Here is a 15,805-nt window from a genome sequence, read left to right on the forward strand (position 1 = left end):
CCCAATGAGAGGGACTTCCCTGGTGGTGCAGTGGTTAAGACTCCATGCTCCCAATGCAGGGGGCTGGGGTTCGATCCCTTGTCAGGTAACTAGATCCCATATGCATGCCACAACTAAGGAGCCCATCTGCCGCAGATAGAGCCAGTGCAACCAAATAAATAAATATATTTTTAAAAATGAGATACCACTTCACAACCACTAGGATAGCTAGAGTTAAAAAAGTGAGATAAAAGTTTTGTGGATGATATGGGAAAATTGGAACCCTCAACCACTGCCGGTGGGAATATAAAATGGTGCAACGACTTTGGAAAACAAATCTGGTAATTCCTCAGAAATTAAACCTAGAATTACCATAGGACCCATCAATTCATTCCTAGGTATATGCCCAATAGAAATGAAAATATGTCCAAACAAAAACTTGTACACGAAAGTTTATTGCAACGTTTTTCATAATAGATAAAAGGTGGAAACAAACTAAATGTCCCTTAAGGAATGAGTAAATAAAATGTGTTTTACGCATACAGTGGAATATTATTCAGCCATAAAGATGAATGAGGTATCCATACATGATACCACATAGATGTTCCTTGAAAAAGTTATGCTAAGCAACTGAAGTTAATTACAAAGAATACTTCATATGATTCCATTCGTATATAACTCCAGAATAGGGAAATCTATAGAAACAGAAAGATTAGAGGTTGCCTACAACTCTGGCTTGGAGGAGGAAGATGGGAAGTTAGGGAAGTGATATCTAAAGGGTACTGGGGTTTCTTTTAGAGGTGACAAAAATGTTCAAAAATTGTGGGGCTGATTGAACATACCTGTGAATGTACTGAAAACCATTGACTTGTATACATTAAAGGATGTAGTGTATGGTATGTCTATTTTACCTCAATAAAACTGTTCAGATAAATCATTAGAAGTTTTGAACCAATGTGTTAAGAATATTAAAAGTTTTCAAGTATATCCCACTTTTCCAAAACTTATTGTTTTTTTTTTAATATATAATGTTCTATGTCAATTATACCTCGTTTTGTTTTTTAAATTTTATTTTTGGCTGCATTGGGTCTTCTTTGCTGCCCGCGGGCTTTCTCTAGTTGCAGCGCACGGGCTTCTCACTGCGGTGTCTTCTCTCGTTGTGCAGCACGCGTTCTAAGCGCTCGGTCTTCACTAGTTGTGGCAGGTTGTCTTCAGTAGTTGTGGTGCAGGGGCTTAGTTGCTCCGCGGCACCAGGGATCGAACCCGTATCCCCTGCATTGGCAGGTGGATTCTTAACCACTGTGCCACCAAGGAAGTCCCCAAAACTTATTGGTTTTTGTTATTTATATTGGTAAAAATAGTAACTAGGGGCTTCCCTAGTTGCACGCAGCAACGAAGACCCAATGCAGCCAAAAATAAACAAATAAATTTATAAAATAAAAATAGTAACTGGATTGCCTTAGGGCTATCATAGCCGTTTACATTTCAAAATTTCTAGGCACACACTCTGAAACTAAAATAAATTTCCTTCTAGCGTAAAATGTATACCTGAGAGTATTGTTGAACACATCTCACAAATTATGATTGGTGGGAGAAGAGTCCCTGTTCCCAGGCAAGGGCTGCAGGGTTCAGACTTCCCACCAGAATCAAGTGCTTGGGAGGCCAGGGGATTCTCTAGCTAAAATACCACATGTGTGGAGGGAAAAGTGACGGCCTCAACGCTGTCAACAAAGGTAAAAATGGAGCCAGACTCTTTATTACACATGGTGAGGTCATTTTTCAGTGTGTTTGTAAACAAGGGTCACAGTATCCTGAGTGGCCTCACAGCCTGTGCCAAGTATTGCCCCGTGGAGGACCGCAAACCCTCTTTTCCCAGTTGGCCTGACCAGCGCGCCCCTCTTGCTTTGGATAAGGACGTCGGTTGTTCCGGAATCTTACTCTGGAATTCCCTGAGCACACCTGTGTCCCCACATTCTGAAAGATCTTAGGAAGCCGCCACTGTCCCTCTAGGGCCAGTGACAAGTGTGGTTTAAAGGCAAACGTCGCTGGAAAGGACAAGTTCCGGCCCACCTGTGGAAACTGGTTCTGCTCAATCATGTGACCTCCTGACCCGTTGTCACTCAGGAGAAAGGGGGGCGGGTGCTTGCGAAGTGTCCAATCAGGGACGCAGCAGGGGAAAGTGGGTGGGCCACGCTCTGCAAACTGCGTGGACGCTCGTGCCCACGCTTTGCGTGGAATCTCGTCTGCGTTTACGCCTTTTAGGTGTGTCTGCTGCAGCGTTAGTACGTGCTGCAGGGGCCGCGGGAGTCTATGGGAAGACGCCGGAGGAGCCCAAAGCTTCTCCGAAATGGTGAGTATGCTGGGCTAGGTGTCCCAGGACAGGGAGGAGGGACAGTCTGAACCGGCCGTGGCGGGACGTGGGCCTCCCGGCGCGGTAAACTCAGGAGTCTGCGGACCCAAAATCGCAGGCGGCGCCGTTCAGGCCTCATTCCCTCCGGCTGTCACAGTGGCGGGGCTGGGTCGGCAGCCGGGACCCCGGGAGTCCTGTCCCGTCACTGCAGGCGGTGACTTAAGCCTGGAGCCTCTCTGGGCAGCTCTGCGCCCACAGCCTCGCGACTCCTCTAGAATGTGTGGTGGCCACGGGGAGGGTTATCAGGGGACAATCGTGACTCCGTCTCCGTGGTTCGTGCGTGGGAGGAGCTGTGGTCTGTGGGGTCCCAGTCCCTCCTTTCTCCTCAGGGGGCACTCGTTTTCTCCTGAGTTTTCCAAATGTTTGGAGAGTAGGGTCTCAAATCCAGGATCCAGACTAATTCCCAGATTAGCTCTTCCTAAAACTGGCAATAAATCCATAAATTTCCACATCCCTCCCTCATTCCCACAGCCAACTTTCCGTCTTCAATTCAGAGCATCATTATCAACTCTTTGTTCTCCCTGGTGTATTTCAAACAGACCCAATATTTTAATTGTTTATCTTTTTTCTTTGTTTAAAAAAATTATTTATTTTTGGCCGTGTTGGGTCTTCGTTGCTGCACGCGGGCTTTCTCTTGTTGCGGCACACGGGCTTCTCATTGCAGTAGCTTTTCTTGTTGCGGAGCATGGGCTCTAGGCGCACGGGCTCAGTAGTTGTCGCTTGCCGGTTCTAGAGCACAGGCTCAGTAGTGGTGGCGCACGGGCTTAGTTGCTCCGCGGCATGTGGGATCTTCCCGGACCAGGGCTCGAACCCGTGTTCGCTGCATTGGGAGGAGGATTCTTAACCACTGCGCCACCAGGGAAGTCCCTATCCTTTTTCTAAAGAGTCACGGGTGGCTCTTTTTTAAGGATTTATATTTGCTGTGGATATTTTCCATGAGAGGAAATCTGAGAATAATCACCAGGAACTGAAACCAGCCACCTGGAACTGAAACCGTGTAACTCAGATTGGGACTTGAACCCACGGTCTTTTAACTGAGATCTCACACCTGGTCTCAGGACTTAATGAAGCTCAGGTCCTTGATGTCTCATTGTGGAAAGAATTCAGTGAGAGACAAAGTGATAGGTAAGAAGTGGACACACTTCACAGACAGAGTGTGGGCCATCTCAGAAGGTGAGAGTGGCACCAGGGTGTGGAGTTGGCCGTTTGTTATAGGGGTGGATAATTTCATAGGCTAATGAGTGGGAGGGGTATTCCAGCTATTTTGGAGAAGGGGTGGGCATTTCCAGGAATTGGGCCACTGCCCACTTTTTGACCTTTATGCTCGGCCTTGGAACTGTCATGGCACCTGTGAGTGTGTTATAATGAGTGTATACTGAGGCTCAAGGTCTAGTGGAAGTCACCTTGTCCGCCATCTTGGACCTATTCTGCTCTAATCAGTTTATGTCATGTCCTCAGGCTATGTCATTCTTTTAAAGGTTGTGCCGTGCCCCCTTCCCTCCTGTTTCAGAACTACATTGTATGAAATCCTTGTGCCTCTCCTCGAGGATCTTTCCTGGGCACAGACATCCTATGGGTAGTCCTTTGGGTAGAGTTTCCTCTTTGGAAACGTTCCTGGGTGTTCTCTCCTGTCAGCACTTGCTCTCCTTGGGTTTGTCACCCTGGAAAGATTTATTCATGTATGTGAGCCTCAGTTATTCAAAAAATTAAAATTTATGTAAGCAGCGGAGCTTGAACGATAGCATTTTCCAAAGAGGCGAGAAATAGGTGAGTTTCAGAAAAAAGAAAATATTCTTGTATTACATTGTGTTAAAAATTCTTGTTTCTTTTTCCTTCCCTCCCTGAGCAAATGTAGTAATATCCTGAGGTCTGTTCTTTTTGTTTTGGGTTTTTTTCTGGGGGGGCGGCGGGGGGTTGTTCAAATGCAATTCCAGGGCTTAGGCTTGAGGTGTTCAAGTACAGTTTTTTAAAAATTTTTATTGAAATATAGTTGATTTACAATGTGTTAGTTTCAGATGTACATTCAAGTGATTCAGTCATATATATATGTGTATATTTATATGTGAATATATGTATATATACTTTTTAGATGCTTTTCCATTACAGGTTATTGATATTGAGTATAGTTTCCTGTGCTATACAGTAGGTCCTTGTTAGTTATCTGTTTTATATATAGTAGTGTGTATATTTTAATCCCAAACTCCTAATTTACCCCCCCAATTGTGTTTTTATAAAACAATTTCTTGCTGTGGAAATAATAATTAATTAATGTCATTATTTTCTGAGAGTAATAGATACTTATGCGTTTTCTTGTTGAACTAGAAAAAAGCCTTACAATTTTCTTCCCTCCTTCTACATAAACACTAGGTTTGTGTGATTTTGCTGGATTCTTCAACCACTGGGGTCATTTAAAATAGCATCGTGTGGTCCAAAGCAATGTGACTGGCAGCAGAGGCCTGAGGTCAGTGACTCAAGGTGAGGCCCCCTTGAGGCTGCAAAGGGAAGTACTGGAAGGCCCAGCTGGTTCATTCTGGAGAGCCCAGCAGGTGTCCTATGTGCTCCCACCCACCATGGAAGGAGCCTTTAAGCTGAGAGAAGCTACAGAGCCCTGGAAAGCTGGGGATACAAGTGCACATGGCAGAAAGGGTTTGGGGGGAGATGGGATGGTGATGCCCCTTTTGAGGTTGTAACCGTGGTTCCCCTGGGTCTGTTTCTAGGTATAGGCTGGAGTTGTTGGGGTTTTTTTAATGTAAATTTATTTATTTATTTATTTATTTTTGGCTGAGTTGGGTCTTTGTTGCTGCACATGGGCTTTTCTCTAGTTGCTGCAAGCGGGGGCTACTCTTCGTTGTGGTGCACGGGCTTCTCATTGCGGTGGCTTCTCGTTGTGGAGCACCGGCTCTAGGCATGCGGGCTTCAGTAGTTGTGGCTTGCGGGCTCTAGAGTGCAGGCTCAGTAGTTGTGGAGCATGGGCTTAGTTGTTCCACGGCATGTGGGATCTTCCCGGGCCAGGGCTCAAACCCGTGTCCCCTGCATTGGCAGGCGGATTCTTAACCACTGCGCCACCAAGGAAGCCCTAAGTTGGAGTTTTGCATCCACAGTGTAGCTGCGCTCAGAGTGTAAATTGTTTACATTGAGAAAGTCTGTGACAGGAGTTCTGTGTCCTGGGTTAGGGGTCATGAATTTGGGAGTTCTTTTGGGTCAGAATCTTAAATTGAATTCTTCTGAGAGTTTTCTCACTCTGGGAATGGAAGTCTGCAAAAGGGAGTGGTTCCATTATTCCCCAGGGAGAGGAGGGCGTGTGTGTGTGTGTGTGTGTGTGTGTGTGTGTGTGTGTGTGCGCGCGCGTGCGTGCGTGCGCGCGTGCGCGCGTGCGCACGCGCACGCGTGTGTTGCTCCGTATCCCTGTGGCTGCTCAGGTGCCCCACCCTCCTTCACCAGGGACTGACCTGGTCCAGAGGTTCTGTCTCAACCAGGAGAGCCTAGTGTGTGTTAAACTTTCAAACAGGCTTCTTCTGTCCTGTGGGACGCTGGCTGCTTATCTGTGCTGATTCCAATATTTGTGTCTCTTTCCTCTGGATTCTTTTATCCATTGAATAGTGCAGCCGTTTGGCAGTAGTTTCCCTTAGCACTTTGTAATTAATTCCCTGTGTGGGAAATAACATTTTTAGTTTCTTGGGCTTAAAGAAAAATCTAAGTTGATGGAGAGATATGATGTCGGTAAGGCAAGAAAATTGTGGAACTAAATAGAATTTTTGTTCCTTTCAGGGAAGAGAACCTCAAGATGTGAGATGAATGTGTTTACGTTTTCAGGTATGTGTTTCATTTTACATCAGTGTTGGTGCATGTCCTTAGAGAATATTGAAATTTAAAAGGCTAAAGCAGGGAACTCCCTGGCAGTCCAGTGGTTAGGACTTGTGGCTTTCACTGCTGGTTCAATCCCTGGTCGAGGAACTAAGATCCTGCAAGCTGTTTAGCACAGCCAAAAAAAAAACAAAAAAAAGCTAAAGCAATTGATGTGAGGACAGCTAATCAAAGCTTACATAAATCTTTGAAAATTCTACTTCATTTAAAGAACTAAACCCAAACCCCTGTTGCATTATAATGTTATATTGATTTCTGAAAATACCACCCTCCCCCATGTGAGATATAGGGAAGGGACAAACTAGGATGCACCTTGTCATTTTAGTTAGCAAGGGATTTGAAAATTATGGTTTATAGTTTTGTAACCATTAGTGTTCAAAGGAATTAAATCTTAACAATAGTTTCCTATGTACAAAAGTTAAAATTAAAGAAAGACTATTAAATAGTAACACAGGGTTTATATACTTCGCTTATTTTCAATAAACCTGTGAGATACAAAAGCCTAACTTAAGCAAAGTCACTGCCCACCTATCCTGGTCCCCTCCAGCACTGTTACTCCAGCCACTGCAAATACACAGTTTTAATCATTTCTTGAGCTTCCTGTTAATGTTTCTTTATATGAAAACATTGTGAATTCATATTTTTCATACCCAAATTTGTCCTTATCATGAGTAGTCAGACTCCACATTTTTAAAACTTGATTAAAGTATAGTTGGTAGGGCTTCCCTGGTGGCGCAGTGGTTGAGAGTCTGCCTGCCGATGCAGGGGACACGGGTTCGTGCCCCTGTTCGGGAAGATCCCACGCGGAGCGGCTGGTCCCGTGAGCCATGGCCGCTGAGCCTGTGCTCCGCAACAGGAGAGGCCACAGCAGTGAGAGGCCCGCGTACCGCAAAAAAAAAAGTATAGTTGGTGTACAATGTTGTGTTAATTTTTACTGTACAACAAAGTGATTCAGTTATACATATACATATACATATATACACATATATACATATATACATTTTTACATATTCTTTTCCATTTTGATTTATCACAGGATATTGAATATAGTTCCCTGTGTTACACAGTAGGACCTTGTTGTTTATCCATCTATATATCACAGTTTGCATCTGCTAATCCCACACTCCCAGTCCTTCCCTCCCCCAGCCCCCCTCCTCCTTGGCAACCACAAGTCTGTTCTCTGTTTGTACAGACTCCACGTTTTTTGATGTTTACCGACAGCTTACGCCTCCCAGAAGGCGATAACAAAGTCTGTAGTCCTCTGGCATTAGTTTCACATTCCAGCCACACAAGCCCCTGTCTGTGTGCAGAACTCTTATCCTGGCCCAACCCCCGACAAAGATTCTTTGCTTGACCCTAAACCTTCTCCTGGGCCTGTCTGTGTAGTTCCTCGTGAAATCCAGTTTTACCAGAAACCCTGCTGCGTCAGTTAAACCAGAATTCCCCAGCTCCCCATGTCTGATCGCCTTCTGTATCTGATTGGGTTCCTACACTCCCACCATTGCTCAGGTGATGTGTGATCGCCCTGGCCTGACTTCAGTAAGAATCCTGTTAGGTCAGTTTATCCAGACCCACTAATCCCTGGTTTTTCTTTTAGTAATTTAGTAATTTTCCATCCACTGACCCCCACCCGCCACCTTGCTCTCTGGCCATGAATTCCCACTTCCACATGCTGTATTCAGAGTTGAGCCTAGTCTCATTTCTCCCTGGCTGTGAAATCCCATCGCAGTGGTCTCTGTACCTGTCCCAGGGGTTCTGGATAAAATCTGCTTTACCTCTTTGACAAGTGTCACTGAATATTTTTTCTTTAACGTCCCCTAGCCATGATAAAAATCCAGGCCAGGCTCCTTTCCTTGCTTTCTGAAGCCATTTCAGAGCTGCTTGAGAGGCCAGCCCTGCCCTCCCCCCAAAACCTCAATTACATGGGTCATAGACTTTTTTTTTTTTTTTGGCCCCACCGGGTGGCATGAGGGATCCTAGTTCCCTGACCAGGGATTGAACCTATGCCCCCTGCATTGGGAGAGCGGAGCCTTAACCACTGGACCACCAGGGAAGTCCCGGTCATAGACTTTTTCCTACCCTGAGTGTGTGTGTGTTTGCATGACACACCAGCATCAGTCTCAACATGGAAATCACACGTCTGCAGGTGGCAAGAACAGTTGGTGTGGTGAGCAGCATGGCCAGACGTGACCACCACCCATGGGTCTGTCTTCTCTTGCTCTGACTTGCTCACCTGCTGTGTTGTCTTATGGCAGCCGGTGCTATGGGCTGCTGGGTGCCAGGGACCTCGTGCTGTGAGCTGTGCTGCCTGTGTTGCATTGTTGACCATACCAAGCCTCAGTTTTCGATTCAGCCAACCAGAGTTGGCAGTTTCAAGAATTCCTAGTCTTTGGGGAGCAGCAATATGGGATTGGCGCCCTCCTTGTATTAGTCCTGGGTTGATATCTTTGCCAGGATTTATCTGTGTGTTAGAGTGAAGCTGTGACAGAGGCAGGCTTGGCCCCGACATACCCCAGTGAGGGGTGAGAGAGAGAGACTATGCCCTGTGCAAGAGGTGGCTCCATTGGGTGTTGCTCTTGAAAGAACAGTCATTTAAATAGACAGAAAAAGAGAAGAGAGGGGGAAAGGCAGCCAATAGATGGCAGGCTGAATCCGCCCTCCTAATACCAGGGGGCACACCAGGACCCTTAAGTACCTCTGCTGCTGCCCCTGTCTCTACTGCAACAAAGCTCCTGACCCTCAGAGTTACAGGGGGCAACACCCATGGCATCCTTGTGTCACAGCCAAGGGATTAGTTCAAACTGACTTAAACCTGGGGTCCTTAAACCCTATAATGCAACCCGTTGTCCTGGAGGAGACCCCTATTCCTCATGGCACTAATGTGAGGCCCTCTGGAGGGAAAAATTTTATAAATACCAGGGTAGAGAGGTCACCCTCTCCCCCGAAGTATATACAGTGACCGAAAAACTAAAACAGGGAAGGACAGGAGAGAGGAAATAAGTGAAAAAATACTGAAACAAAGGTCCACAATTTGACCCAACTGGAAATCTAAAATATAGTAAAAGAATTTACACAACAGAAAAGATAAAGGGGCACTGTTTGGTTTCTGGGGCCTCTACAACATAGGTTCTGAATTAATTTTGTCATCTGCTATATTGCATTGATTCACAGACCTTCATGCAGATAATACTGGGTCTCAAGTTACAGTTATATTAGGATCCCACTAAACTTAAGCAAGGTAAGATAATCTCTAAGATTATCTAAGATGATCTAAGATTCCCAATAATCTTAGAGGAGTTACTGAATATAAAATAGGGGACAGTGCTCGCTTTGGCAGCACATATACTAAAATTGGAATGATACAGAGAAGATTAACATGGCCCCTGCGCAGGGATGACATGCAAATTTGTGAAGCGTTCCATATTTAAAAAAAAAAAATTATCAAAGCTATAAGACCCACTGATAGACAGTAAACTTTACTATGTTAATAAAAACTACATGTGCTATATAGCACATTTTAAAAATATTTTGATAACTATATTTCTGCATAATTTGTTTCCTTTATAATTCTATGTATTTTTTGCAATAAAAACATTATTCCAAAAACATAAATATAAAAAAAATAAAATAGACAGATAAGCATGTCTCACCTTAACCATCAGCCAACTTGCCTAAAGACCCCATGGTCATAGGATTCATTTGTCCTAAAGTATCCTATAGTGAACAGGAAAGCTCTGAACTAATGATTCACAAATTAAAATTAAATAATTTTTAAAAATAAATTTATTTATTTTTGACTGCTTTGGGTCTTCGTTGCTGCACGTGGGCTTTCTCTAGTTGCAGCAAGTGGGGACTACTCTTCGTTGCAGCGTGCGGGCTTCTCATTGCAGTGGCTTCTCTCGTTGCGGAGCACGGGCTCTAGGCACACAGGCTTTGGTAGTTGTGGCACACAGGCTCAGTAGTTGTGGCACGCTGGCTCAGTAGTTGTGGCTCGTGGGCTCTAGAGCGCAGGCTCAGTAGTTCTGGCACATGGGCTTAGTTGCTCCGTGGCATGTGAGATCTTCCCAGATCAGGGCTCAAACCCGTGTCCCCTGCATTGGCAGGTGGATTCTTAACCACTGCGTCACCAGGGAAGTCCTTAAATAATGTTTTTGCCAATTCCAAATTGGCTTGACAAAATGGGACCCCACAGATTTATCCCCCAGGTAAATAATATAATTATGTGCCAAAGTAAATTAAACAGGGCTTTGAAGGATTGAAAACCATTACAAAAAATTATTTCTTGAAGAGGTGATTACTCGCAGTGCTTCTCCTTTACACAGCTGAATTTGGCCTGTTCTAAAACATGAAAAGAAGGAATGGCACTTGGTACAACCACTATGGAAAACATTATGGAGGTTCCTTAAAAAACTAAAAGTAGAACTAACATATGATCCAGCAACCCCATTCCTGGGTATATATCTGGAGAAAATCATAATTCGAAAAGATGCGTGCCTCCCAGTGTTCACTGCAGCACTATTTACAGTAGCCAAGCCATGAAGCAATCTAAATGTCTATCAACAGAGGAATGGATAAAGAAAATGTGGTACATATATACAGTGGAATATTGCTCAGCCATAAATAAAGAATGAAATAATGCCATTTGCAGCAACATGGATGGACCTAGAGATTGTCTTACTTAGTGAAGTAAGTCAGACAGAGAAAGACAAATATCATAATTTTTAAAAATGATACAAATGGAATCTAATTTTTAAAAAAATGATACAAATGAACTTATTTACCAAACAGAAACAGACTTACAGATATTGAAAGCAAACTTAGTTTACCAAAGGGGAAATGTTGGGGGGAGGGATAAATCAGGAGCTTGGGATTTGCATACACTACTATACGTAAGACAGATAACCAACAAGGACCTACTGTATAGCACAGGGAACTCTACTCAATATTGTGTGATAACCTGTATGAGAAAAGAATCTGAAAAAGAATGAATATATCATATGTATAGTTGAATCACCTTGCTATACACCTGAAACTAACACAACGTTGTAAATCGACTATACTCCAGTAAAATTTAAAAAAAAAAAAGGGAATGAATGACACCTCACAGTGGATTACCTTGAGTTTGTGGTCTCACCACACAAACCCCTGTACCCAGTCCCCAACATTGTGGAAATTACTGACGCTATCCAGCTGGTAAATATCCTGCTCTCACAGATTTGGTTAAGTCTGTTGTGTTCAGTGCCTGTTTCAACAGTCTCTCAGCTTCAGTTGACCTTCACCTCTTAAGGGATGTGATACACTTTTACCTGGTTAACCTTGGGGAACCTGAACACCATTGTCACTGCAGACAGTCTCTCCAGGCAGGATGTGAGCTGTATTGACCTTGCTCTGGGAGCACAGGTATGACATTACATTAATGACATTCTCTGAGGAAGTTCATTTGGGGACATACAAATACTGAAAAAAGGAGCTCCTGGAAAGTGGATGGGTCATTAGCCCATCCATAAATAAGGCCCTGACACTGGTTAAATTCCTAAAAATTACATGGTAAACAAGGGGCTGTTCCCTCCCTGACACCATGAAGAAATAGCTGTTGTCCCTCTTAGCACTCACAGCATCTCCTAGGTTGTTTTGGTGTTTGGAAGGCAACATATTCTTTCCTTACAAACTTTACTTCTATGCAAGGAACTCCCCTCTTTGGCCCACACTTTATGCCATTAGAGCTGTAATTACCACCAGGTACTGGGCTCTCCTGAAAACAGAGGATCTCCCAGGACCTGAGCATGTGACCCTCCACCCTGCTGTCCATTGTGCCTTCAGTCCTGAAAACCTGAAAACAGCCCCCCATGAGCTCAGCACAGCTACAGAGACCGCCTTGAGACATGACGGTGGAGTGCAACCTGAGCCCTCTGGCATAGCCTGCCTGCAGGAGGGGGCACCCTCCCCCTCAGTACCTTTCTAGATGCCACAGTTCTGGAAGAGGTCTCTTCACCGTTCACTATGATGTTAACCTATAGGCTTGTCATGTATGGTTTTTATTATGTTGAGGTATATTCGTTCTATACCTAATTTGTTTAGAGTTTTATCACGAAAGGATGTTAAATTTTGTCAAATGCTTTTTCTGCGTCTGTTGAGGTGATCATATAAGTTTTTTCCTTTATTTAGTTAATTTGGTGTAACTCATTTATTGATTTGCATATGTGGAAACCATCCTTGCATCCCAGGGATAAATCCAACTTGATCATGTTGTATAAGCCTTCTAATGTGCTGTGAATTTGGTTTCTTTTATTTTGTAGAGGATTTTTACATCTATGTTCATCAGGGGTATTGGCTTGTTATTTTCTATTCTTGTAATGTCCTTGTCTGGCTTTGGTATCGGTAATGCTGGCCTCATAAAATGAGTTTGGAAGTATTCCCTTCTCTCCAAGTTGTTGCAAGAGTTTGGGAAGAGTTGGTATTAATTCTTCTTTAAATCTTTGGTAGAATTCAGCAGTGAAGCCATCTGGTCCTGGAGTTTTCTTTGTTGGGAGGCTTTTGATTACTGATTCAACCCCCTTACTCCTTATTTAGTGGTTCAGATTTTCTGTTTTTGTGATCCAGTCACAGTAGGTTGTATGTTTATAAGAATTTATCTAATACCTCTATGTCAGGGATCACCAACCCCTGGGCCACGAACTGATATCGGTCCGTGGCCTGTTAGGAACCGGGCCGCACAGTAGGAGGTGAGCGGCAGGCAAGCGAGCGAAGCTTCATCTGTATTTACAGCCGCTCCCCATCGCTAACATTACAGCCTGAGCTCCGCCTCCTGTCAGCATTATGGTGAGTTGTATAATTATTTCATTATATATAACAATGTAATAATAATAGAAATAAAGTGCACAATAAATGTAATGTGCTTGAATCATCCTGAAACCATCCCCCCGCCCCCGTCCGTGGAAAAATTGTGTTCCATGAAACCGGTCCCTGGTGCTGAAAAGGTTGGGAACCGCTGCTCTAGGTTATCCAATTTATTAGCATATAATTGTTCATAGTAATTTTTTATGATCCCTTATATTCCTGTTGTACCCCATATAATTTATCCTGTTTCATTTCTGATTTTATTAATTTGAATCTTTTCTCATTTTTCTTAGTCTAGCTAATGGTTTGTCTATCTTTTCAAACAACCAATTCTTAGTTACTTTGACTAGTTTTACACTTCATGTGTTTTCACGTTACTAATTAGCATCCTTTCATTTCAGTTTGAGGAAATCCTTATAGCATTTCTTGTAAAGCAGGTGTAATGGTGGTGAACTCCCTCAGCTTTTGTTTGTTTGCGAAGTCTTTGTTTCCTTCATTTCTGAAGGACAGCTTTGGTGAGTAAAGCTTTCTCGGTTGGCAGTTTCTTTCAGCTCTTTGCATATGTCATGCCACTCTCTTATGGCCTCACGGTTTCTGCTGAGAAATTTGTTGATAGTCTATTGGGGTTCCCTTTATGTGATGTATCACTTTGCTCCTGTTACTTTCAAAATTCTCTTTCTTTGATTTTTAATAATTCGATTATAATGCATCTTTATGAAGTCTTCTTTGGGTTTAACCTGTTTAGGGATAGTTGAGCTTTAGGTACCTGGATGTCCATATCTTTCCCAATATTTGGGAAGTTTCCAGTCATCATTTCTTTAAATAGGCTTTCTACCCTTCTCCCTCTCTTCTCCTTATAGGCATTCCATAATGTGTATATTATTTCTTTTGCTGGTGTCCCCTAATTCCCATAAGCTTTCTTCATTCCTTTTCATCCTTTTTTCTACCTCTTTTCTCCTCTAACTGAATAATTTCAAATGAACAGTCTTCAAGTTCACAGATTCTTTTATCTGATTCATCAAGTCAGTTCTCGAAGCTGTATTTCATTTTTCAATTCATTTATTGTATTCTTCAGCACCAGAATTTCTGTTTGGTTCTTTGTGATTTCTGTCTATCAGTTGAACATCTCCGTTTGTTCATGTATTGTTTATTTTGTTGAGTTGACTGTATGTATTCTTATGAAGCTCCCTGAGCTTCCTTTGAACAATTATCTTAAATTCTTCATTAGGCAATTTCTAGACCTCCATTTCTGTGGAATAGGTTACCAGAAAATTATTGAGTTTCCTTGTTGTCATTTTTCTCTGTGTGTGTGTGTGTGTGTGTGTGTGTGTGTGTGTGTGTGTGTTCCTTGAGGTTTTGCATTGCTGTGTTCACATGTGAAGGAGCAGTCAATTCCTCCACTGACTGGTTTTGGGAAAGAAACACTTTTCACCAGTCAGCCCAGCTGGGAATTCTGTGATTCTGTCAGACCTTATCTATAAATACACCCACCTCACACCTCTTGTTCCCTCTTTAGCAGGAATTCTTAAGATTGTATGCCTTCGTTTGTTTTTTTGTTTTTCTTGTCTGCACCCCTGGGCATGCAGGATCTTAGTTCCCCAGCCAGGGATTGAACCTGTGCCCCCTGCAGTGGAAGCATGGAGTCCTAACCACTGGACCACCAGGGAATTCCCTGTATGCCTTCTTTTGATCCCTCACAACTAGGCGTGGTACTGAGAGCCTCCCATTGGTTTTCCTGAGATGTAGTCCCCTGAAATGCTTGTCTTCTTCCAGTCCCACTGAGTTGAGCCAGCTGAATGCATGTGCTTACAAGACAGGGGAGAGGCTTTCCCTTGCTGTCTGGAGCACATACATGGAGCTGGCTATGGGGTGGGAGTGTGAGGGAGTCAGGTGTGCAGAGCATTGGGTGTGCCCGTGCACCAGACAGGAGTGTCTGCAGACATCACATCCCAAGTGGCTGAAATGCAAACCTCCTGATGGAGTCTGTGAGGGACTAGTAGGATCTGCAGCCATTTGTTGTGTTCTGAGCCTTGATTTCTGTGGGTCCTTGCAACTCTTCCCTGCTCCCAGCCCTCCAGCTGTCCTGACTCCCTTAGTATTCTTGGTGAGATGAGAAATCAGTGAGCCTCTTGGGCAGCATCTCACACCACTGGGGAAGCCAAGTGCTCAGTGACTACACTCTCACTTTCCCATGGGAGGAATCCTGGGCCAAGGAGAACTCTTAGCATTGAGCTATGTCACCTTTGGTGAGGAGTGAGACTGTTCTTCTTACCTTTCTTGTGGTGTCTGTTCTCAGAATTTTTTGCTCCACTGGTGTGCTGGAACTTCTCCACTGGGTTCCCTGACTTCCACAAAGGTACTCTTATCCTTGACTGGTTGTCAAAATCAGTGCACTGTGGGGAGATGACAGTAGAAAATTCCTCTTCCACCATCCTGCTGATGTCACTCTCTTATGGACCCAAGTGTTATTTAAAAGCGTGTTGGTTTAATCTCCAAGTATTTGGGAGTTTTCCAACAATCTCTCTGTTACTGATTTCTAGATTAATACCATTGTGGTCTGCAAGCATATCTTGTATGATCTCTCTTTTTTCAAATTTAAGGTGAATTTTGTGTCCCAGAATGTGGTCTGTCTTGGTGAATGTTCCATATGATCTGGAGAAGAATGTGTATTCTGGTGTGTTTGGATGACGTATTGCGTGGATTTCAGTTAAATCC

General features: G+C 43.7%; 1 protein-coding gene and 1 non-coding gene across 6 annotated transcripts in view; both read left to right on the plus strand.

Annotated features, from left to right (window-relative positions):
* The first annotated feature begins 4,756 nt into the window (after positions 1–4,756).
* LOC102992637 (zinc finger protein 564) overlaps positions 4,757–15,805 on the plus strand; it is a 48,371-nt gene continuing 37,322 nt past the window's right edge. For 2 of the 5 annotated variants that reach the window (XM_055080752.1, XM_055080748.1), the window contains exons 1-2: positions 4,764–4,864; positions 6,158–6,202. In XM_055080752.1, coding sequence (XP_054936727.1) covers positions 6,185–6,202 — 18 coding nt within the window. In that variant the 5' untranslated portion in view covers positions 4,764–4,864; positions 6,158–6,184. Of the gene's footprint in view, positions 4,865–6,088; positions 6,203–15,805 lie in introns of those variants that run through there. The other 3 variants (XM_055080742.1, XM_055080751.1, XM_055080744.1) reach the window with 3 other exon arrangements.
* On the plus strand, positions 9,575–9,681 carry LOC112067660 (U6 spliceosomal RNA). The gene has a single exon (XR_002893397.1). It is a non-coding gene; the product is annotated as a U6 spliceosomal RNA (small nuclear RNA).

This window comes from Physeter macrocephalus, chromosome 2 (assembly GCF_002837175.3).
Source record: "Physeter macrocephalus isolate SW-GA chromosome 2, ASM283717v5, whole genome shotgun sequence".
NCBI lineage: Eukaryota > Metazoa > Chordata > Mammalia > Artiodactyla > Physeteridae > Physeter > Physeter macrocephalus.